The 24,506-nt window shown below is 38.4% G+C and overlaps 1 protein-coding gene across 1 annotated transcript in view; it reads right to left on the reverse strand.

Moving 5' to 3' along the window:
* The window catches only part of NOX3 (NADPH oxidase 3), a 28,481-nt gene extending 4,789 nt beyond the window's left edge, over positions 1-23,692 (reverse strand). Inside the window, exons 1-8 of the mRNA XM_064415777.1 lie at positions 23,650-23,692; positions 23,266-23,411; positions 20,006-20,187; positions 17,127-17,256; positions 13,885-13,977; positions 12,622-12,875; positions 9,004-9,166; positions 1,754-1,900 (exon numbers count right to left, since the gene is read on the reverse strand). Coding sequence (XP_064271847.1) covers positions 1,754-1,900; positions 9,004-9,166; positions 12,622-12,875; positions 13,885-13,977; positions 17,127-17,256; positions 20,006-20,187; positions 23,266-23,411; positions 23,650-23,692 — 1,158 coding nt within the window. The remainder of the gene's footprint in view (positions 1-1,753; positions 1,901-9,003; positions 9,167-12,621; positions 12,876-13,884; positions 13,978-17,126; positions 17,257-20,005; positions 20,188-23,265; positions 23,412-23,649) is intronic.
* Between the last annotated feature and the right edge of the window lie 814 nt (positions 23,693-24,506).

Below are 24,506 nucleotides of genomic sequence, written 5' to 3' on the forward strand. Positions count from 1 at the left end.
GCCTAGGAGTCCCAGGGGTATTGCAGGGAGCTCGGCCAAGCAGAGGCAGACCATGTGCCTTGTCTGCTTGACCATCTGTGGACAACATGGAATCTGCAAAGAGCTCAAAGCATTGAACAAACCTGTCTGAGGAGCAGACATGTGTCAGTGAAGGAGGGTGTACTAGAAGGTTTAAAATGCCCATCCTCCTTGGGTTCAACTTCACTTGACTACTGGTTATCTCTATGGTGAGACAGAGAGAGAACATTGAGAATATTGTTTTGTTTTTTGCTAGGGGAGAAGTAAAATATCATTTCAATATTAGTGGTGCAGAAGCTCAAATTTTGAGGAGTGATGAACAGGATTTTACTAAAAATAAAGGCCTATAAGATTAGGAAGCTTTTTGTGTATCTGAAGAAGATGATGTTACTGAGCACAGTGCCCAGGTCAGAGTGGGAGAAATAGCCACTGAAGAACCTTCCTCTTACGGGAATCGAGAGAGATTATGGGTTTGAAGAGAGGAAGAAGTCCCTTCAGAAAAGTGCAGGGCACACAAGTGAAGAGCGACAGACGCCCACCATTGTCAAGAACCATTGTCACCCTACCTGACTTCTGGCATGATGTTTGCCCAAGAGGGAAGTGAGGTAATAGTTGAAAGATGAGGGCAGCTTTGTGGTTTTTAGGTTCCCCAATAGCTTCTTTAACAGCAGGTTTTAGGTAATACCCTGTGATATTGCTAATGCAGAGCAGTAGTTTCTATAACTGCCATATACTTCACAATGGGAGTAGATTTTTCTGAATACAGCTATATGCACATACCTCATTATTTGACAGAAACTCTGAGGAAAGCAGAAAGAAACAATGGGGGTTTTGTATCAGCAGAGGCAGAAATGGAAAAGCTCTATGCAATCTGTATTTTTTGCATCTCTACTAGGCAGTCCTTCATTCAACAGAGACAGCAGGAAATAAAACAGTAGAGCAAAGACTTCCCTGTTAGAGTTTTTCTGGCAGGTGCCTGACTTGTCACTGCATGATCTGAGTGATCCATTAAAAAGGGAAGAGAGAGAGAGAGAGAGAGAGAGAAAATCACCACAGTTGTGTTTAGGTAAAGACTAAAGAGGTTGAAAAATATTGACCCAGTCTAAGAATTAAGTGCCTGAGGTGGTATGATCCAATGAAATTATGAGATGGCAAATTTAAAGTCAATCAGAGAAAATGTCTTTTTGAACAATGTGAATTAGACCGTGGAGTTTGTTGCCAAAATTTTCCAAGTGCAGTACTTATAAAAAATGCACTGGGTATATATATGTGTGTATGTATGTATATATATATATATATATATATACATACATATATATATTAATTACTGCAACAGAAGTTGTATTAAATAATAAGAGCAAATGAAGCCTACATTTTTTTAGGCAGTCCTCAACATTTCAGCACAAAAATGACAGAATCTAATGAAAGACTGTTTCTAAGACATAGACAAAATATCCCTTTATGAGATCCTGGAAGCTCTATGCACTTTTCTGTGAGACACCTGGTAACCATCTTCGCCCAAGACAAGATGCAGGATTGGAGGAATCACTGGCTTGATTTCTCCATTCCTGTTTTCCTAAATGTGAGATGTAAACAGATATCTTAGGATCTTTATATTTACAGTTCTTTGTCTCTCTGCTTCATCCATCATTTATTCAGCTGTTCCTGTTCCATATGTTACCATGCTGGAAAAGCAAGGTACATTAACTCTGACTTCTAACAGTTTCATTATTACCTGACTTTCATCCCAGCCGGTAAGAAATATATGATAGCTTAGAAAATCATTTTTCCATTTTTCAGCCATTTTTGTTTCCAAATGGAACAAAAGATCAGCAAACCATTCAAATGCTGATGGGTCTCGACAAATCCAGTAAAAATAAACCTGTCAAATAAAGTAAAGAGATTTAACAAAAAGCAAACTTTGAATAAAACTTCCTAATTACTGGCTCAACTCATTAACCATATAGTATGTGATTCTTCTCCACACTAAATTATATAAACATAATTGAACATAATTTTGACATTTTAAACTTCTGATTGTCATCTTAAACAATGAGTGAATATATTAATGTGCTACTGAAAGTAGGCAATGGTCAAGCTTCCCATAAAGCCTTGCCAGTGCATCTCTGCTTTGACTTGTAATACCTAGCCTTTCATTTCTTGCAAATGATTTGATGATTATTTGAAATTTTGGATTTATTTAATTTCAGTTTTATTCAGCATTGAAGCAAGGAGTTCCTTGTTTCTCAAGACCTTATGTCATAGGCTAACTTTTGATGTTGCCAAAAGGTACTTATGCTCTTCAAGTCTTATGCCCTGTATAAAACAGGTGAGAAATAGTCCATATTCCTTTTTAAAAATGTGTTTCATGTTTAATTTGCAACTTCTATTTCTTAGAGAAATCTGAAACTAAATTTACAATTGCCAAAGGGGTAAAATGAACTGCTGTCCCATGATCAGTTTTTTATTGTTTGAAACCCTCCTTTCTATCAAAATTTGACACAATTTCTCTCATCCAGATTTCACTAGTTTCACTTTTTATCTTTTTGCTTTGTTGTCTATGGGGTTGGAGAGCCTGTTATCGAAGTTTCATTCTACAGGTAGAAATTAGAGGATGATCTCAAGTCATCCTATAATTGTGTCTATGGCAAACCAAATCTTCCTAGAATCACTGCCACTGAGAGGCACCCTTTAATCATTTCTATGGCTTATTTTTCCTACTCTATTATAGTAAATCAAAAACATATCAGAGTTTGTTGGGTTTTTTTGGTTTTTTTTTAAAGAAAGAAGCTAATTTATTAATATCTCGGCATAAGGTAATGCTTGCATAGGAGAAAAATCTTTCAAACAAGACTGTTAGTCATTGTCCATATGATGATGAGTTTCTATTTCAAGAGTCCTTCCTCTGGCATCTTCAGCTGGAGCAGTGGGAGTCCACAAGAACGTTTTTCTGCCCAGTTTTTGTAGCCAGCTGGCCCCAGGATCATTGTGACCACTCCTGCATGTGCATGATCTATTGTGATCTGTTGTCTTAACTGTGTAGAAAGCATCTTCTAACTAATTAGCTATTTCTAGAAGGCTGTCCTATGTGACCACTTCTGCAGGAATGGTTTCTGGTGACCATTTGCAAATGTCTTGCCTGTGTACAAGTTAATAAAGTTTGCAATAGGAACTGCCTTAAAACTGATGAAATTCCCTTGTCAGGATCCTATCAGTGCACTGAAACTCAGTCACTCCTAGGCCCGTCAGGAACTACCTTAGGGAGTCTTCAGCACCATCATGATTTCCCAGTTGGAAATCTCCTCTAACAATGCTGTGCTGTGTAGAGGATTGGGACCAGTCCATGCCCTGGTTTCAGCTCAGTGCCTTGTATGAAGCCAATAAAGGTGTGGAGACAAGTCACCTGTGAGTTCCTGTATTACCCAGAGGATGAATGTCTGAAATTCACAGGCTATCTGTCCAGTAACTACCCTGGTGGCAATCTGAAGCACAATTACAAGATAAATCTGATTGCAATTCTTATTATTCAAATTCTGTAGCTCTTGCCACACACTCTACCATTACTTTGACCACATGTGCCGAACCTCAAATGGGCCTCTGCAGGCTGTGTATTTTCATAATTTATCCAAAGAAGAAATTCACAAACATGGAAGAAGTCTAAAAAGACACAGTTTCAGATGTGAAAGGAACAGCAGGAAGGACAATGTATAAGTTTATAAAAACTGAATGACTGGAACTTATTTTATTGTGACTGGGATTTTTATTTTGTTGCAAAATCCTTTAGCTTTCTCCAACCCATCTCCTTCTCTGCTCACCAGCCCCTCTGTCTTTTATTGTACTGCAATATCAAAGGTGATCTGGAAGGTATGTTCCCAAGGCAATGATTAAGTCTTTTCCACTGGATCAATGAGGTAAAAATGTGTATTGGACACTTCTGAAATGAAAAACCAGAGAAAGAAACCAGAAAGCTATAAAAAGATTTCCCAAAGATCTAATATACTAGGTTGTCAGACTTCTGGTAAGGTGGTGGGAGAAAAATGTGGTAATACCATGCTTCAGTGGAGATTTGGTGAAAGACACTAACAGTAATTTGAGATGTTTCCTAGATCTGAGTGTACTGTAAGAGACCATCTGTGGTTTATGTAAGAAATATAAATGATGTATGATCCCAGAAACAGAGATAAGGCATTCAGGGTTAAGTAGGGTATTTTTACAGCCCAAGAATAAGACTGTCTGTGGAACTTTAGTACTAACCATCTTGGCTGTTTGCTTTTTCCCCTTCTGTCTCAATATTTTGCCTTAAATATGACCTTATTGCTGCTCTATGGAGGGGGGTTGCTGCTGATTTACCCTGGCATAGGTTATGAGGAAAAAGCAAGTCCACTGATGTTATAGAATTTCATATTTGTGGCCAACAACAACATTATTTTAAATTACCAAAACTAGGCAAGGTTTATAGCCTTAACCTGTATGTAGCTTTTTTGTGTCTGAGTCCTAAAGTCCTCCCCACTTGTTCTATATACTCAGCACCTCAAAAATCAGCCCACTGCGTGCTGTCAGTCTGTATCACACCATAGCTGTTGATTTGTAGTGAGAAATTTCTTCCCCCAGACTCTACTTGATCATCTTATTTCTCAAGTTTTTTCAGCAGTTCATTTTATGGAAATGTATATTTAGTACATGTGTGTGGAGACAAGATATTGTGTGTTTCTAAATGAGTAAAGAAATGTTCATGGGGTAGCAACTGGGAGCATGTGGGCAGGACTGGGAGATAAGCACATTCAGGGAAGGAGGAAGACAAGCTAGCCAATGAGTTGAGACAATACAGTCTTCAAACTGGGGAACTGGTTTCCAGAACAGCAGACTATGCATCTTGAAGGAATGCTTTTAGCTGTCACAGGAACAGCCAGTCCAACTGATTGGAACAAGCCACCTCTGGCACACTCCTCTAAGGAAAGGATGAAGCTTTCTGAAGCTGCAAAAATTCCTTAAGCTCATCCCGCGGCACCCATTGCATTGCCTCTGATTTTCACGTTAAGAGGTGGCAGGCATTTGGTGATGAAGAAAGACTGTCATTATTAGAAGAAGTATTTTTGGCTGCGATTATAATCTTAGAAAGAAAAGAGATAGTGAAGAAGTATGGCCTATGGGTAAAAGGAATTAGTTTCCCTTAGATCAAAGAGGACTTCTAGTCTAATATGTTAAAATAAATGGTGTTTACAAAGAAGTCTTCCTTTCTTTACACTGGCTGCCCATAGCATAGCACAACATATTACATATATAATTAAAATACAATAAAAGCACAAAAAATTAATCCTTATTAAAACAGTAGAATAAAGTAGCTCCAGTGCATTTATATAATTAAAAATTATTTTGAATCCTGTTTTTTTTTTCTTGTAAGCCTCATACTATTAACTGACTGCAATTATTTAGGACCCTTAAAAATCTGGTTTAGATTTATGTTTCATTAGTCTCCACCCACCCTACTGCCATCAATTCCATTTATCAGCTTGATGGCTTTCCCAAGTAAACTGTCTTAAATTTTCCAAGTGCTCTTTTTGCAAATTGAGTTAGATACGGTATTGCTATTAATCAGATGAAAGCAGGGGTTTGAATAGTTGCTTATTTCGGTAATGCTCTTGCAATTCATGGATATTTATCCTTCAGTTTCCCAACATCCTATTTTGTACAACGGACTAGAGCAAGAGCTGTGTTACCTCTTTCCTGTAAGGTGAAAGAACATTCTTTGTAAATCAGTTTCCATTACAAGGAAAGTCATTAATAATTATCTGTTGATGAGCATCCATCTGTTTCTCCCTGCTCCCTGAGGGCAGAGTTGGAGCTGCAGCTCTGGGCAAAGCCAGCTTTTCACTAAAGGGGTGTCCAAGGAGGACACCCCTCTTCCCTGACTCTTGCCACTCTCTCCTGGGCATGAATATCCCTGCAAAAACCTCTTACACCTGCAGGTGAGCACCTCCCTGCAAGCCTCCAGTCATTCATGCTCTTGGGTATACTCCATTACCTGGGGGCTGTCGCATACAAAAACAAACAAACTAACAGACAAAAATCAGAGGTCATGCAAGAGGTGGTGATTTGGCAGCCTACAGGAGGGACTGACTTAGGGTGGCAGCAAACAGCCTTTCCCATAAATGCATGACAAGGTTCAAAACCATATTCCTAAATTTGAAGCAAAAAGCTTAAACTGTTATCAAAAAAAATTAGAAACATGGTTGCATTTGACAGAAGAAAGAACCTAGGTTTTTAGGTCTTCAAGACAAAATTTTTGTGTGGGACTGGAGGCTGGGGCAGATATTTTCCTCAGGTGTGGAAGTCAGTCCCAAAGCAAATGGAAAAAGCTGAAAAGGCTCTCAGGATGTAGCTGAACTGCCACAACGTGCTATGGTTGTTTAAGATATACATGGATTCAAAAAACAATTAGACCACTTTGTGGAAGAAAAAGCCACAAAGGGATATTAAAGACAGAAGTACAGCTCTTGTATCAAGGGGTTGCTCAGCTATGAGTCACTCAATGGTGAGAAAGTGTCCTGTAAAAACCAATCACCTTCTGATTTTTCTGGTCTGTATACTTTTCTCTAGGTGTTCCTGAAGAGCCACCATTGGAGACAGGATATGGGGCTACAAGAATATTTGGTGTTACTCAGAAGAACCTTTCTTATGTCTTTTGTAGGGAAGAGAAAGTGAATGTTTGCTAACACTAGAATCTGATGGATCACTCCATTTTTATCAATTTCAGTAGCAATTTATCTGAAAAATGAGACCACTAATGTGAAAAAAAAAATTGTATTATGCATAACTAAAGCCAGTAGAAACTTTCCAGCCATGCCTGGTAGTACATGCGAAAAATGATGGGGAAATGAGGGCTCTAAGGCTATTTAATTGTGAAGAATCAATTAGATAAATATATATTCTTTTTGATTTGTTGGCTTTTTTAAATTATACAGCTGCAGACATTACGGAAACTATGAGTATTTATATCTCAACCATATGTGGGCAACACTAAGAAATATTAGTTCAATAACTGTAATGATAGCTGTACTCAAATCAAAATGAACTTGTTAAAAAAAAGAAAAACCTCTTATTTATTTCCTTAATAGACATTTCTATGGTACTCATCATGGCAAAAAGAGAGTGCTGAATACTTTGAGGAAGATTAAATTATTTGTAATTATACCACAAGTGGAAGCTTTTAACCAATGGAAAAAAAAAAAAAGTGGATCTACCCTGAGATTAATCGCTCTCACTGAAATGACTGCTAAATTTTTCTCAGTAATGCTGTGAACTTCCCCATGACCTTTCATCCACACTTTCAAAATATTTTACAAGCACTGATGAAATTAAGCCTCATAACACCTGTGAAAAATAAACATCACTATTCCCACTGCACCAATAAGGAAGCAAAGATACAAAGAAAAGACAAGTAGAAATCCTGATAATTTTGTATTTCACAAGAATTCAGAAAAACTATAGAAAACTGTAGAAAAAAAATTTCCATAGCAGAAAACTGTGGCAGAATGCACGATGCATTTATCTTTGCAGGCACACTTAGCCAAAATTCTCCCTAATTCTCCCTATGAATGAACATCCTCAAGTGTTCTATTGATGCATAGTTAAATTCTGTTCTTTTCCCCTTAAGACAGCAGCAGTGACAATAATAACAACAACACTTTTACTTGTATACATGTAGAATATACATAATCCACATATATAAAGTTTGTATGCATATGCGTAGTTCTCCTTCCAGTGAAAAAGATCATCCCGGTACAATCGCAGTGTTTGCAAATACACTTCTTTTCTCAAATAGCATGTATTTCCATTTTTATTTCCCTCCCTTCTCAGTGCTTTTTCTGCCTCAAAGATCCCCCCTGGCAATTTGAACCTGTCCTCGACTCCTCAGTTTCTAAAAATCCCAGATGCTTTTTCAGTGGCAGCTCGTCATTAAGATGCCAGTTTTAACACTCTCTCATTTAAAAAGATCAGCCCCTTGGTCCTGCAATCAGCTCCATATGTATTGACCCTTTCAGAGATCTGTCCCTTCCAATGCAATTTCAACATTTGTCCTTAAATGTGAAATGTTGAACAGTTCCTGATTCAGCTTTTAAACTGGAAAATGGCCTAAAAGCTATAAGGTCCACAAGCTACCACTTGCCATGATGGATGTGGGAGAGAATGTTTAATGCTGATTTTTTTTTCGATGCTACCTTCTTGCCCTCACCCCACTTCACCTAGTATCTCTTCTTCACCTATAGTCCCCAGTGCAGCCTCACATGCCATTAGCAGAAGGTATATAACAGGTTAGAAAATTAAGAGTATGTTAATTAATTTTGTGCCATCTTTACCTTATAGATCTGAACATATTTTTCCAACAAAATAATTAAAGTGGTTTGAGGGAGTAATATGCATCTTGATATATGCATCTCATCTGGAGCTTAAATGCCTTTTATATTCCTTCTGTGCTGGTTAATAACCCAACTTTGCAATGTGAGAAAAGCAGCAAATGGTTGCTGAACGCAGCCTTCTGGACCGGGACGTGCTGCTGAAGGACCCTCGTGAAACTTGCACCTGGACAAAGAGCAAGTGCTGCCCTTCGCTTCTGATTGAGATGACATTGCAGGATTTATTTCTCATAAAAAAGAGGCTAAGTTTCTCTTGTAGCTCCCTAATTATCTGTCTAGCTGCAAAAAACGTTCCACAGTTATCTCCATTTTGCTATTGAAAATCTGATCCTTCAAATTTTACTAAAAACTTTGCAGCTTGGGCTACCTTCTTTCTTGGGGAATGACAGTGAGTTCAGGAGACTTCACCCCACAACAGTTCCTAAGGCAACTGGAAAGGGAGTGACTACTTCTCAGAGCAAGTTAAAGAGGCTCACTCAAGTGAGACTCTAGCTTTGAATTGCCTCTCTCCCCTGGCAAAGTAGGCTTACTTGTGGAACTTTTTAATGAAGCAATAAACTTTTCCACCTACCTTCTGCAGTGCCAGTACTGTGTTAGGGTTGCGGCATTTGTACCAAATGGATTTTAAAATAGAGGCAAATGGTGTGACTCCAATTCCTGCTGCAATGCACACACTGACTCGGTAGTGGAAGATGTCTGTGGTTGCAGATCCATATGGTCCATCCACAGCCAGTCTACAGCAAAAAATCATTTAGTCAGGAGTCAACAACGCATAAAGTGGCAGAAAGGTTAACATTTGTTGGGTTACACATTGTCAAAACGGAGTTTCTGTTAAAATGAAAGAGAAAATACATGTCTAAGGCAGCACATAAATTGCCCATACAAATACATTTAATTTTCAGTGAGTGCCACTTAATAGCAAAGCAACTGGCTTTTCTGAAATGAGAGAACAAGAGCACCCATGTGGATTTGGGGCCTGGCCATCTATTTAAGCATGCAATTGCAATTTTCTGGCTTTCTAAAATGTGATTAGTCATATAATTACATGTCCAAATTTAGCTGTGGAATTTGCATATTTAATTATGAATTACTGAAAAGCATCCTGTTTTAGAGCTTTATTTGTTATATTGTACACATCAAAGTAAAGAGGAACAGATTATATTAATCATTTTTAGAAGTTCTGTATTTGAGTTAAAGTAATAAAAGAGAAGGCAAGAAAAAGGTCATCATGTGCAAGGGAACTACTATTTTCTCAGCTCTTTCTGAAAAAGCATAATACATTTCAGGAATACATTTTTGGCATAATACTGTACTTAGTATCTGATGTAAAGGCAAAAATGTGTAAGGAGACATGTTTGTTGATATTACTGCCTCCTGTAGTCAATGTTGTTGATGCCAAGAAATTAATTTTGGTCAAAATTAGAGATGAAAAAGATTGTTGAATAATCAGATTCATTCCTTTAGCTACATGAAACATAAATACACACAGTACTTTGGAGTGCTCTTTCCAGCCCTATCTTTATACAACATGCATGCTGGGAAGATGGTTTCACCAACACCCAGTCCTTAGGAAAAAACAAAATTTTTTTCTTCCTTTTAGATTTTCTGTTGTTTTGTGCTCTTTACTGCATTAATCTTCCTTAAAATTTATCCTTAAATAGTACAAACAAATAGGCACAGATAATTAAAATGAAGTGTCTTAACAGGAAGAGAAAGGGGGATTCACAAGCAATGTTACACGCAAATATAGGGACACATTGTATCTCAAACCCCATTGCTACTTTTTTAAAAGTCCTAACAAATATTCACCATTTTATTTCAATATTCAAAATGCCCTGCAAGTGCAGTAGCAAACAAAACAGCTAGTCTGGCATAGTTGCTAGAAATCTGACCCGAGACATAAAGATTTTTTAAAGTATGTACAATTATTTAGATTATTGTCCAGCCCAGTATTTTTGAGCACTCAAAAATTCCTGTAAAATATGGTTAATTTATGGTATATAACTACAGTGCCTAAGAGCAGCTTTCAGATAAGCCTTCTATGTAGTTCAATGTGAGGCTGGAAGCAATTCTCATTGTTGTCAGTAGATTGAGAAAAAATTGATCTGGAAGAAATTTCAAGGATTCTTTAGTCTGTTGCTGTGCTATAAGACAGGTTCAATTATTTCTGAATCATCCTTTGAAGAGATTTGTCTTGTCAGTCTGCTCCTAAATCCTCAGGTGACGAGATCCCATCATTGGTTTGAATGCTTTACTCAGCCACAGCTATACAGCTGAGCCAAATACAAAGCCTCGGAAAAGCGGGGAGGAGAAACAGGAGAAAGAGAAACTGAGCAATGCAACTCATTCATTTGATCTAGATAGAGTGGATGAAGGTAGGAAGACAGTAAACAAAGTGCCAAAAAAAAAATTACATTTGGCGAAGACATGTAGAAAATAGGACCATGGACTTTCTTGCTGTGGTTTGGATGGTCCATTTTCTTCCTATCCATTTCATTAGAAAAGAAATCAGATATATGGGGAAGGCAGGAGAAATATTTTGTTTTGAAAAAATATCATTAACAGATTCTGTGGTTATTTTTAGAATTTAAGCATTTGCTGATGATTGTGTAGTACTCCTGACTGTGAGAGCAGTTAGATTTTGGGGCAACATATTAAACCAGCAATTAAGTCAGCCAAAATCCTGAAGAGACATAACATAGAACTTAATTATTTTCACATTAATAATCTGTTCTATGGTTTTAGCTCCCAAATTTGTCAGAAATCACAACTGTCTTTGCTACCTATGTTCATATATATGTTCATATAATATGTATGAACATGTTATTTTAATCCTCTTTAAGTAATTAAAAACCACACATTTTATTCTTAACCCTACCTTATTATTCAGTTGCTATATCTTCTGTCTTCTGCACAGTTTCTGCTATATGTTATTTTTTAATGTAGTCACCAATTTGGTATATAACTTTAGATATGGAAAATGCGAAAAAGACCTGATTTTTGCTTTATTGCCAGTTTAACTATTGAAATATTCTTTTTAGTATATTGCAAGAAAAAACTGATGGATGTCATTAGGCACACTAATGAGATTAAAAAGAGGAGTGTTTATATACGACAGTACTGTTAATTTCAACCCTGCATTGTGGCAAGCAACGTTTGATAACTTTTTTTCTCTTCCTCATTTTTTGCACTTGCTGTCAATCACTTTGAACAATTTTTGCTCCAGTTCTGCTGAAGTGGCATACTCCTCATTCCATTTGACTTTAACAAAGGCACTGATTTAATTTCTAATTCTTATTAACTGATACAATGCAAGAACTGGACCAGATTTTCCTGTCTGCACCCAACCTCTAATAAAACTGCAGCTCAGTGGTGTCTGTGAGCTTTCCAGGGGGAAATCAGTCCCTGCAGTCCCAGGCCCTACACATTCCACTGGAATTTAAATGATCCTGTGCTGGGCTCTTTGCTGAAAGTCTCCCCTATTCCTGTAAGCAGTGCAGAGGTAGAGCTACGTGGTTGGAATCCATTCAGTATAGAGCCAGGTCCCTGGCTGGAGTAAGTCAGGATGGCTCCTTTGACTTCAGAGGAACCCTGCCTAACAGGGAACAGCAGACAAACAACTTTTTGCTTGTATTAAGCTGCCCAAAACACATAATTTGAACAAAAATAACCTTTATAAAGTGGAGCAGGGTTTAGAAAATAGAGATGAGGCTGTTGGAAAGAAGTAAGATTTAGGCAGATGTTTGAGGGACCACAAAATATCTAAACAGCTGAAAGGGAAAAACTGGAATTTTGGATATTAAGTGATGGTACCATCAGAGCATAAGCATAGAGGCACAAATCTAGCAGATATATTCCACTGTCATTTATTAAACAACCATCTTCCAAAATAGATATCTTTAGGTGTAGATGTAGGTGTTAGAGATCCAGATGGTAGCAACAGAGATAAGGAAATTGATATGGACTTTAAATCTTGGATTAGTCATCACATTCTCTTTGCAGCTTCTGGCCCCAGCTCATGGCTATTTGCTTGTGGTGTTTTTAGCATAATGTTGTATTTTTGAATCCAGAACTACAATCTAATAATGTATCATAAAAAAACACATGCAAAATTAATTAAAGTTAACATGTTAACATTTCTTTTTAAATGTAGAAATAACATTTTAAAATATACAGTCTCTATTCAAACCTCGGTAACATCCACAATTCCTTCAGAGCTTTTTCCTCAGCTCCAAAGGCCTTGAAAAGGGCTGCAGTCCAATCCCCAACGAGCCGTATGTGGACACTGAAGTAGTCCTCCTCAGGAGCTGAGGTGAGGGTGAAAGGGTGCCACTCCAGCTGTGACACTGATGGGCACTGTAGAAATATATATTGTCCAGCTCCCATTTTAAAGCCATGTTTCTTCATGTGGAGCTCAAGGACTCCAGAGGAATGCGTCACCACCTAAGGAATGATAAAGGGACAAATTTTATTTTTCATTCAGAAGGGTAAATGTTTGTTTTCATTAGGTCACAGATACCCTAACCTGCATGTTGCATTGTTGTTGCCCAATAGCTTGAGAACATGTACAGTATATATTGTGGGACAGCTAGACTTCTGAGTGCAAGATGCAGAGGAAAGGCTGTAACAATTCAACAATTTGTCAATTTTCTTGGTATAACCTGTGCAAAAGTATTTCTTAATTGATTAGAATAATTCCTTAATTCCTAGTTTTGCTGGCATGTAACACTGCTACCTCTGTGGGATTACAAAGAAAAAGGCACAGTGAGCTTAACTCTAATACATTTTATAAAGAGTTAATCTCAGTTAAGCAGCAGTTTTTTATGTCACCTGTTATATTCTGAGATTCTCAGATCACAGCCACTCTGTGAAATCAGCAGCAAGACTTATCTTGTTCCCCCCACACAAGGTACTCCTCATCCCTGCCTTGATACACGTGGACTCAGCTGCTTCAGTAGCAACATCCTCAATCTGTTCTAGTGTGATTTAAATAGTCCCTTGGGGAAATTGTTACAGTGGTATTAGTGGAGCTTTGACTATATATGCTAACTGATCATATAACCCTTTGTCTCCTTGGAAGACTCCAGATTTCAAAGTAAAAACTGTGTGCTGCTACTGAAGTCAAGGTAGTCTTTGGGATTAACTGCAATGGAACATGGTTTTAGTTCATTAAAAAGGAAGACCACAAACAGATGTTTGTGTTATGGTGGTGTGAGGTCTGGTACTTCATTAATCAAGCTTGGTCCCATATGGAATATTCTTATGGATTTGCTATTGGAATAAATGCAAAATGTAAAATCAATACTTGGCTGAAAACATGGTAATGATTGAGAAGTTGCTGAAGCTAGGAGTGAAAAATGAGGTCCCTAATATAGAGAGGTTACCTAAAAAAAATAAAAAACAATTGACATAATGGGAGTTTTTTTGCTGATATGCGAGCTATGTTACATACCTTTGTAATTATGACTTCCTGTCGAAATCTCCAAAACCTAACAATTCTTTCACAGATGTACAACACCATAGGACTTAAAACCCACTTCCAAGCCTGTAGAAAATTCCATATTAAAAAGCAATGTTTATTTGAATGTCTACGAAAATACTTTGCTTTTCTGGTTTAAATCAGCAGGTAGCCTAAAATTAAATTACTTGATTTTCTGTGATTTTTGGTTTGTCTTTCTCAAGAGAATATTTGTGTTGCTGTTGTAGCTGTTCTGGCTTTCTTGTGGAATAGACATATGGGACTCCCTCACAAATGCAGTCCAAAAGCAGTGCTAATATCTATCTGTACTCTGGCCAAGAAGAGTCCCTTAAAATGTTTTCCTATTAAAAGGAAAAGGATTAATCTATTTAGATTAATATTATGTATGATTAACATGTATATGTTGTTACATACAGTTGTCATTGGACCTGAAGCTGTATAGATGCATACAGTTATACAATATTACCCATAGACTTACCTTTATTTTTTTTTGCCCAAAGTCTAGAGTATTTCAAAGCAGGCAGATAGGAGTAGCTGTTATTGTCAGCTGTGAGTTTTCTGATGGTGCATGAGAAAACATTAAGTCCCAAATAATCAGAGAAATGGGATACATTTCCATTTAATCCATTAGTCAACTCTTTATCAATAAATGAGGGGTTTTTGATCTGGGATACTGAGTTGGTGATACTTTTAAGTATAGCAGATGATTGCTGTGCTTGTACTTGCTAATCCTATGTACTGATCACTGTAACAATCAGAGATACCTGGCTATTCAAGTACACGAGCTGATCATTTCACTGCATTCTGCTGATAGCTAAGATAATTACATATAATTGAATCTTCATGATTTAAAAAGAATGGGTTTTTTTCCCCAGGAAGAGATACTATTTTGTTTCCACTTTCATTAATTGTGTCTTCTTCTAGCAAACTGAATACTCCGGCAATCATGTGGCTTTTAAAATTGCCAGAGTAACTTTACTTGCTGAAACATTGACTTTGCTCCACAAGCTGTGTAGCGAGGGTTATAAAGTATCTTTTATGAGAAGCAAGCCATAAAATTATGTGACTTCCGTAGAAAGTGCTAAGAGGATGGAGTGGCAATTTCCCAAGGTTAATTCTTGAAAATTAAATTTTAAAAAAAAGCACAATTTAATAATGGGAAGAAACCAACATAAGCCAGAAGATTCTCAGCTAAAGCAGAAACTCAACACATCCGTTGTCCCTAAATACTACAGGTGTCTCTGCGCAGTGGGTAATCTCATGTCTTGAATACATTTGCATATATCAAGGCACAATAATGATGAGATCTGTTTTTCCTCCCTTTCATTTGTGCTACCTGTAAATAAAAGCATGTGACAGGAATGATAAGGTTGCAGGCTACCCTGTGCAAGAGCTCAGCTGGGATTTTAAATGTGCCATCGCTCCAGTGCAAAGGAGCATTCAATCCAAAATGTCTCTTGGCTGGGTTGGGACAACGGGGCATCCACCATGGGCTCCTAAGCTACACAGCTCCTGGCTGGCTAATCAGGACATCAGTTTCCTTGCCCAAGCAGTGTTTCCTCCTGTAATGAGAATGAACTGAGATGGGGCAGTGATGGCTCAGGCGAGGCTGTGAGGACAAAATGTGGATGCCTCAGGTGCAAGGGAAGTGCTCCATTGTCCTCAGTAGGAGCCAGGCTGGGCTGCTTCCTACCGGCTGAAATATGGGGCAGGGGAGCAGGTGTGACTGGGAGAGGGCTTCTGTTGTGGTAGCCTTCCCCAGGAGCCATAGCCAGCGTGGTGTGCCCTCTGGTCACTTCACAGCGTCCCAGCCATGCACAGGCTGTCCCCTCCCTGCTCCACCTGCACCAGCCCCTGCCAGTGCTGCACAAGCCTTGCCATGGCTTTTTAGCCTCTGAGTGAATCTGTGCTATCTTCTGTGGTGTCTAGCAGGTATCACACCATAGCACATTACACATCCAGCAAGGCACTGTTCATATAGATGATCTATATGCCATATGGTATTATCACAATTCATTTAAAGTAATGTGACTTTGCAAGTATGGCCCTGGGTAGGCAGGAAAGTGTGACAAAATAGGTTTAACACAGAGAAGTGGAAGTTCTTTCCAGTTAGTTTTATGATAATGAATGTCAAGACATGCTGTTGGAAGCAAGCTTGTGTCTGTATTCATGGTGCGTAGCCATGTATTGATTTTTATGGTGACATTGTAGCTGAAATTTTTAGAGGCATTCATTTTCTCATTAATATGCAGGTTGGATAGTGGCTAACAATAGTTTAGTTTAAGAAAAATCTATGTCAGCCATTAAAAGAGCTACCAGACACTGAATGCTAATTTTTCTCCTTTAGGATTTCCTTTGGTATGTTTTTTTCTTTTTGGAAGAAACAACAGAAACTTGCATATGAGCAACCTAAATCTTGAGCTGAAAATGTTAAATGATTTTGTTTGTATGCAAGACATCTGACATACTGTACAAGTCTGCTACTTAATTGCCCCCTGTGGATTTGCAATCTTGTTCTAGCAAAATCACCCTTCCGTGGGACATTTTTCCTGCCTTTTGCCTTTCCCTTTCATAATTCATTGTTTCAAATTCTCTCCTTTTTACCTAACTTAAGACATCAAGACTGGACAGTATGAACTGTGTACCCCAAAGCAAGGACATTATTTTCTTTCTACCTTATTCTCCCTTGGTATTTAAATTACCCATACTAGAGTACTGTTAGTTAAAATAATAATATTAATTTGCATCCCTAGCTTTACAGGTCTATTTTGTTTTCTGTATCTCTACCCTCGTACATTTTTCACTTGGAGGCTATCTTTGTGCAATGAGCACATCAAGGATATTAGTGACACTGAATTATTAAAAAAAAAATGTATACAACAAATCAGAGAGAGTACAATTTTGATATTCATTCAAAGAGAGTGTGTGTTAGTGTTTTCTAACAAAAGGATCTTCGAGAAATAAAAATTGCTGTTAATGACACAAAAATTATATACAATACACTTCACCTGCACATGTTTACTGATTTCAGAGGAGATTGGGAGCACTATCTTAATGCACAGGGAGAGATCCTGGAACAGGAATGTGAAACTACTCTTTAAACATAACAGTAAGTGCCAGTCACTGGCATACCAGCTCCAGCCCCCTGCTCCCTAAGATTTGGCCTCCCAAGAAAGGACAGTAAGTTAAAAGCAGAAGACAAGCATCACTCTTACCACAGGTTTGTTGCCAGAAAACTCTGGCAAAGGGCACTGAGTGGCGTTCTCCCATTCCCAGTAGTGATCTTTACAGTAGGTGACATTGTGAAGCAGCAGACTCTGGGGTGTCTGACCTCGGACAAGCTGACTTAAAACAAAAAGGTTCATCAATGATATGCTTCTTTCCAAGGTTTCTTTGTTTCTCTAGGTTTTGCAGTAGTAACAAAATGCCAGTTCTGAGATAAATGAAAGCTTGAGAACTGGCCATTTCATTTCAAACATATTCTGCTCTCATGTTCAAGTTATCTTTCCTTTAGTTTTGCAGTGAATTTTTGACCAAAGACAAGATGTGTGCTGCAGTATTGGTGCCTGTCAGTGCAGCTGAAATGGAGAGAGCCCTTGCATAGAAAATGTACATTTTACTGTATGTGGCAAAATTTGATTTTCAAGTTCTTTGGAGTAGGCTCTTTGACCTCCTCTGTATTTGAGCATCTGGTAGTGTTTAGTAAAGCGATAAAATTTAATAGTGACAGACCTTCTCTTTCCTTTACTGCTTTCTAAATGTAATTTTAAAAGCTATGAATAAAGTTGGAGGAGTGTAATTAGATGTATACTCTCTAAATATACTAAATTCTAGCTTCCTTATTTCTGGGAATGTTAATTATGTGAATTTTAAAAATATATCAATCCTGACTGTTCAGTTCAAATGTGTCCCACCTAGTGTTGATTATGGGCAGAGAAGGAAGATTTTTAATGGGGAAACGCTGTTTATTTCATGTTGTTTCTCTGAATTTTCCCTTCCACATTTAGTTTGGCTCTGCCACCTGTTCAGACAGAAAGAAAAGGAGTTAGTTTTGAGTGAGGTTTGTCTAGCCACCTGGGAAGGAGGAAGAAGTGGAAGGGGGTTGAAACCTTGGGGTTTGACTCTTTTTCAATAGCAGAGGTGTTCTGGAGCAGGAGGAAGCTCTGTTGCAGTGCACTCCCAGCCTGGAGAGAGCAGAATGCTCATTGAATGGTATTGACAGGGCTCTTCAGCCAGTGCCCCAGTTCTGGGGCAGTCTCTGGCTGAGTAGTGCTGGTCAGCTGGCTAGACAGAGGGAGCTTATAAAGCTGGAGGTTTTAAAGGGTTCATTATAGTTTGAATTTAGATTCTAAAAGTTTTGCCAGAGAGGGAAGGGGCATTTTAATCAGGCCAGGATAAAGTCAATAGTGTTTGCTTGCAATTCTGCCTCTGTAAAATGGGACTAATTAATTGGGCCAACTTCAGGAACACTCAAAGCCAAACTGGATGCAGCAACTCTCAAACCACAAGGAAAGAGGTGGGGGAAGTAACACACCACAAACCATTGTGCTGGTCTGTTCCCTTCCTCATGAAGAGGCATCCCTGTACCTCCAGAGAACAGGCACGTGCACACGCTGCTGTGGGCTAGGAAGTTCCACTGCCAAAGAATCGTGGTCTGTACATACTTTAGTGCTGGGCAATAGCATCTGAATATTTTATGAAATGGACATAAAAAGTGTATTATGATCACAAGGACAGGCTGATAGGGTTTTTAGCAACCTGGTCTGGTGGGAGGTGTCCCTTCCCATGGCAGGGGGGCTGGAACTAGATGGTCATTAATGTTTTTCCAACAAATACGATTCTGTGATTCCGTGAACACCAAATGACTGTCCTCGGATCTTAAAAGCTTAACTACAGCTTGTGGCCATGTGCACACAACCTAGCCAGTAGGAAAACATCTATAGAGCAAAGCAATCTTTGTTGAGGGCCCTTCACATGACATGACTGAGGGCTACCTAGGGCTTAGGACTGGGTCTGGCTTGGTCCTATAAATGGATCACTTGTTAGCTCTTGGAACACAGCAATGTGTTTCTGTGAGTGTATTTCCACCCCAAACACAGGGTTGTGCAGCCCAGGGACTGTACCATGGCATGAGCCAAATCCAAGGGGTAAGGAAGAAAGGAAGAGCATCAGATTTGCCTCAAAACTGCACTCCCTGAATTAAAATGTAGATTACCATGAATGCTATCACACAGAGATGAGAAAAGGAAGTGGAGGATAGCACACAAGGGAGAAGCAAATGATGCCAGTGGAGCTGGAAACAGAAGATGGAAATGTTTCCAGCTCTATAAGCACCTTGCTGCTCTCACTCTGCATTGACAGAAGATTTATTACTTCCTGAGCTTCTCAGGGAAGGTCCCATGCATCTTCTGTCCCTCACTGTAGGAACCAGAGTTCTCTACTAAGAGGACAGACCTTTCTTTTGTGCTGAGGAACAGGGAGAGAAACAGCAATCAGGCAGTCATCTCTGTCCATAATAGTCATCTGGCTGGGCTAGTCATAAGCCTGACTTTTTTGTTACTGTAGTCATTTAAACCTGGTTTGTAGTAAAGTACCTAGCACTGCTACACAGTATGTCTGTATAGTGAGGAAATTTGGGGTTCTGGTCCTTGCAGAGAAATGTCAAAATCACTTTTCATTTATGGCCACAGAGACACCTACCATAGGGTAGGCGACATGCTGAAAGCTTCTCAAGCTTCTACAAGGTCTCTTGAAAAATGCTTTACAAGAGCTATGAGCGTAAGGTCTATCCCTTACTAATTTGAAAACCACAAAGTTTTGATTCCTGATCTGTAATGTCCCCAGTTCCCAAGCATGAAAGTTCATTCATTGTTAAGGTGCAGGTTGTAAGTTGGTAGAAGAGTGGCTGAATAAACTGAATGATACTTTAATTCCTTAGAAAAGTGATGTATTTTAATTTCAGAATGTTTTCATTTTGTAATCTCACCAAAGATCCCAGCAGTTTGTTAGCAGAAAAGAATGGGATTGTAGATTTGGATGGTGTTTAATCTCAAACTGTGTACATATACCCCATGTAGTTTACACAAACACTTACCCCATACCATGGATTATTAAACCAGTGAAGAAAACCACAAAGAGGTGGTGGGTGTACCAGAAAACCTCATAGCATGACCTTCTGATGAGCTCTGTGGATGAAGTCATGATCAGAATTAAAGCCACAGTTATCACAACTCCAGTTATTCCAGCTACTGTGGTCAGTACTTGTCCTGTTGTGTTCTAGAATAAGAATACATTATTAGTATTAGTAGTTCTGTTCTGTTGTTATTGTTGTAGTTCTGTTATTTTTATTAATATTTCTGTTACTTTTATTATTGTTACTGTTTCTGCTATTATACATGAAGCCAAAATCTTCAGCATAGGAACCAAACCAGAACAAGACATGGAGGCAAGGCAATCCTTCATTTTACCACAGAATGGCATTGAAAGTCTTCCTTCTGCTCCGTTTCTACTCAGGCATATTCCAAACATATATTTAAATATATGCTGCCACTTACTTGTTTCAGGATTTGAAAGGAAGAAATTAGACAGTCTCATTTGCGCTTTGATCAATTTTACTTACTTACACACTTAATGAAAGTGTGCTGCAAATAAAGAAAAATTATTAGAGAAATGAGAAGATTAAACCTAGAAGTCTAATAAAGAAAACAGCACTAGAGACCAGCTTATTTTTGTGAAGTGATAATGTGAGGTGCTAAGACACCTGCAACTGTAAAGGTGTGGAACTCTTTTGTGCTTACTTCAAAGTTTGTGGGGCTGTAGAAGCCCTGAAATGGTACACAAAGATGGCATACTCTCATTTACCTAAAAATATATATTTTGCTTACCTGTTCCTTACATTTATTTGGAGATACACTGCATAATACTTTAGTTACTTGGGTTACTTGGGTTTATTTTTTGAAATGCATATTTATATTAACATTTTTATACTTGTCAATGAAGAAACATTAATATGCTGGGCTGGAACATGTGCCTTCTTGTTCATGACTCACAGATGTCAGCACAGGTCTGGTGTATCTGTCTAAACCCACCAAAATAAACTGAAGTGAGAATGAAGATGTATTTTGAACACAACTGTCAGATGTTGATTGCAGTTATAAAGTGCAAATCGTGAAGAACAGCAGTAAAAATCTCACACACAAGACAAGAATCAAGCTAAATACGCCATCAGAGTGTAAATGAAGTCCCCATTTGGCCTCCAAAGCATGTATATCTGTTTTTCCAGTGCTGATGCACAGGAATGAAGAGCTCAGCACATCTTCTGGATCCTGATTTGGTTCTACAGCTTAATACACTAGGATTTAAAAAAAACAACCCTCTATTGTATTTGTAAAGTGCACTCATTTGATATGGAAATCCTAGAGGTGATGAGATTCCACAATGCCATTTTTACAGTCACTTTTTACAGTAAAATCATCCTTTCAAATGCTCCCACTTGACAGCAAACAGTGTATTTTCAAATGGGTACCTGTGAAGAGCATGTTCAGATCCTGTTACATATTAACAGGATTGATCTAGGTGATATTTTGAACATTTCCACTACAGTGGCTAGTTTGGATATTGAGATGAAAAACAGCAAAATGTCAAAGACAGTACATTGCTTCAATGGCAGTAGGATAACACTGAAAAGAAAGCCTGAATTGTTGATCTCAGAACTTTCTTCTCTGAAGTTAGAAACAATCTTTTGTTTGCTTCCGTTCATAATTTATTAATTCTGAGTTTAGCTACTGAGACACAAGTGAGTGATAAAAGAAATATAAATATTAGAGGTTAGAGTAAAATCTAGGCTGCAAATTGAAAGGTAATTGTGGAGTGTATTGCTGTGAGAAATCTGAGAAAGAATCTCAAAATATTCTAACCTTCTTCCTCAAGGGTATTTAGGATCTTAATGCTAATTAGAGGCCTACCTCACATTTATATTACTATGGTAATGCTTAGTGGGGAAAAAAAAATGCTTACTGAATGATGGTAAGTTCCTGTTCAGAGCTGGGAGCTTTGTTCTGCTCGGGGGATCACCTCATGGCCATGCAATGGAAGTGGTCACTGGGTGTAGTGAAAGACTGGGAAGCTTGAGCCCTTGGCTTGCTGTCCTGTTCTGATAAACCTGACTGCTTTGCCAACACAAACAAGAAGACTTTTGCATTCATACCACTGACTGCATCGATTTGCTTGATTTTCTTCAAATTTGAAATTGTTTGCTTGTTTATTTTGAAAGATGAAAACCCCATGCTATCTAAACTGGAAAGGAAGGAAGAAAAAGCAGACAAGCACTGTTGGATCCTATCAATGGCTGTCCAGCCATCTTCTCACTTGGGTTCTTGTTTCAGTGGGGCACATTACTATTCAAAAGTGCACCAAACCATGGTGTTCAGGCAGTCCTTATTTCAAGCTGACTGTGTGGGCATTTTCTAAAGAGCAGAATAATATTATAGGAGTCTCACCAAGGCCATTTCAGCCCTGGCATATGTAACTATGAAATAGGATACACAAGGCAACATCTAGCATAAATGTGATGTGTGCTGTAACAGAATACAGGGAAAAAAAGCTGATTAAATTTTGCATGGTTTGCATGCCTTCTCTGCATGCTCAGCTTTTCTTTATGTTATGAATATTATAAGGGAGAGCTTAAAATGATGTGGGTTATACAAGAAAGTGGGCAGGGGGCACAGTCACTTTTTTCCCCAAAACAAGCAGAACCATTTATGGGTTGAGGATCCTATATCTCTGTTGGTCTCTGAAGAGCACACAGCAGCTCTAGATTCCCCCTGCACTGCTTCCTGTGTGCAGCAACCCCCTCAATGGTTTTGAAGGTGTTCTTCCCTGAGCAGCCACACTCCACACATAATGAGGCAGGATCAGTCCCCAGATCAGGAAGCGGCTGCACAATCGTGGGGAGAGACAAACAGCAAATGAGAAAGAAATATTGTGATGTGCTATTGCTCTTTAGTTATTTTTCTTTCTGAAAAGAAGTTGTGCTTGTTCCATGTATTGATAGTTTAGTTTTGGGGGTTTTTAAAATTCTTTGCAGGTTGATTTAATTGCCTACTCTTCACAACACTCCTTATCCTCCCCCCACCAGCTGTCTCCTGACAAACTAATTAAAATACTATAGACATTTCTTTGAGCTTAGTAACCTGAAAATTGCAGCTCTGAGTAAGTGTTTTCAGCTGAAATTGAGGTTAACCTTTGGCAGCACCTTCTCGCTCTGGTTAAAAGGCTTTGAAATACAGTTTTACCAGCAATAGAATCCACAGAGGAAACCTTTTTAGATGAGGAAACTAAAAAGTGACATCTTACTGTTTCATAGGTCCTGATTGGGTTCAAGTAGCTTTCATTTGGGCTCTTGCCAAGACCAGAAAGTTTGTTCCGTAACTCGCCAGCTTCTTTTGACTGGCTGGAATGATACCGCTCGATGTTGATGGAGTGGGCAACAATGTGGATGGCTGCAGGAGAGAAAGAGTGGTGTGAAATTACAGGCACACTAGTATGTGCCCACAGTGCCAGAAGGAACTTCATTATGCACACTGTGAACTATTTGAAAAGCTCAGGCGTAAATTGAGAGTTTTGCATGGATTAAGCTGACAATAAAAAGAGAATTTTATCAACTGCATGTCTAATATGAAGCGACTGCTTCACAGTAGAGAGGGTAGGAACTGCAGCAGGCTCACCTCCCAGGTTTACAGTCAAGTGCCTTGCAGTCTCCAGTGTCATCAAAGGAGGACATCTTGAGAGTTGATATAAAAGTGTATGCCTCTGACTTTAAATTGTTCAAAATTAGGTAAACTCATTAAAATTCCTATTTTTAGTTAACATACTCGGATGTGCCATGGTTTACCCTTGCTGTACAGGACACTAAGTTGACTGGTTTAGGCATGGACCGGTTTGCAACATGCACTAGAAATGCTTTCAAAATCTGTCCCCTATTAACAAATTCCTGTAGTATTACTTTGTGCAGGTTGAGCCTGAGAAAGCCACAGGAGCAATGATTTAAAGGGAGAAGAGAAAGTCGCAGTGTTAGATCTGATTTGTCCTGAGTATCATATATCGCCTCTACTTCTGGCCTGCCCCCAAAAGGTATATGGAATGGTCAGTTTAGCAAAATGCCTTTGATTTAAGCAAAAAAAAACCCCTGTAACTATTTTCTTGGGTGGAAATAGTATAATTTCAAGAGTGGAAAAGGAAGGACTTTATTACTGGCTTACATAGATAAAGTTGTAATCAAGCTAGGTGCAGAGTTTCATTTTTCAATATGAGAGACTCTCAAATCCATTACATGCAAGTTGTAATTAATGCAACATATTAAATGCCAAAGGATGAAAAAATGACAATGAAAGATAATTATATGTTTACAGCACAGCTATTTCTAGTTTTTATAATTAGCTTCCTGTTATCATCTCTCCTTCAGTGGTTATCTGTTTCTGTCCCTGACCATTTAAAAAACCTTTCTAAAAGGCAGTATTTGTAGTAAACCAAATATGATCGTCTTCCCTGAAAAATAGTCTCAAAAATACTTCTCTTCTCTTCTCTTCTCTTCTCTT

The sequence above is a fragment of the Passer domesticus genome, chromosome 3 (assembly GCF_036417665.1).
Source record: "Passer domesticus isolate bPasDom1 chromosome 3, bPasDom1.hap1, whole genome shotgun sequence".
Classification (NCBI taxonomy): domain Eukaryota; kingdom Metazoa; phylum Chordata; class Aves; order Passeriformes; family Passeridae; genus Passer; species Passer domesticus.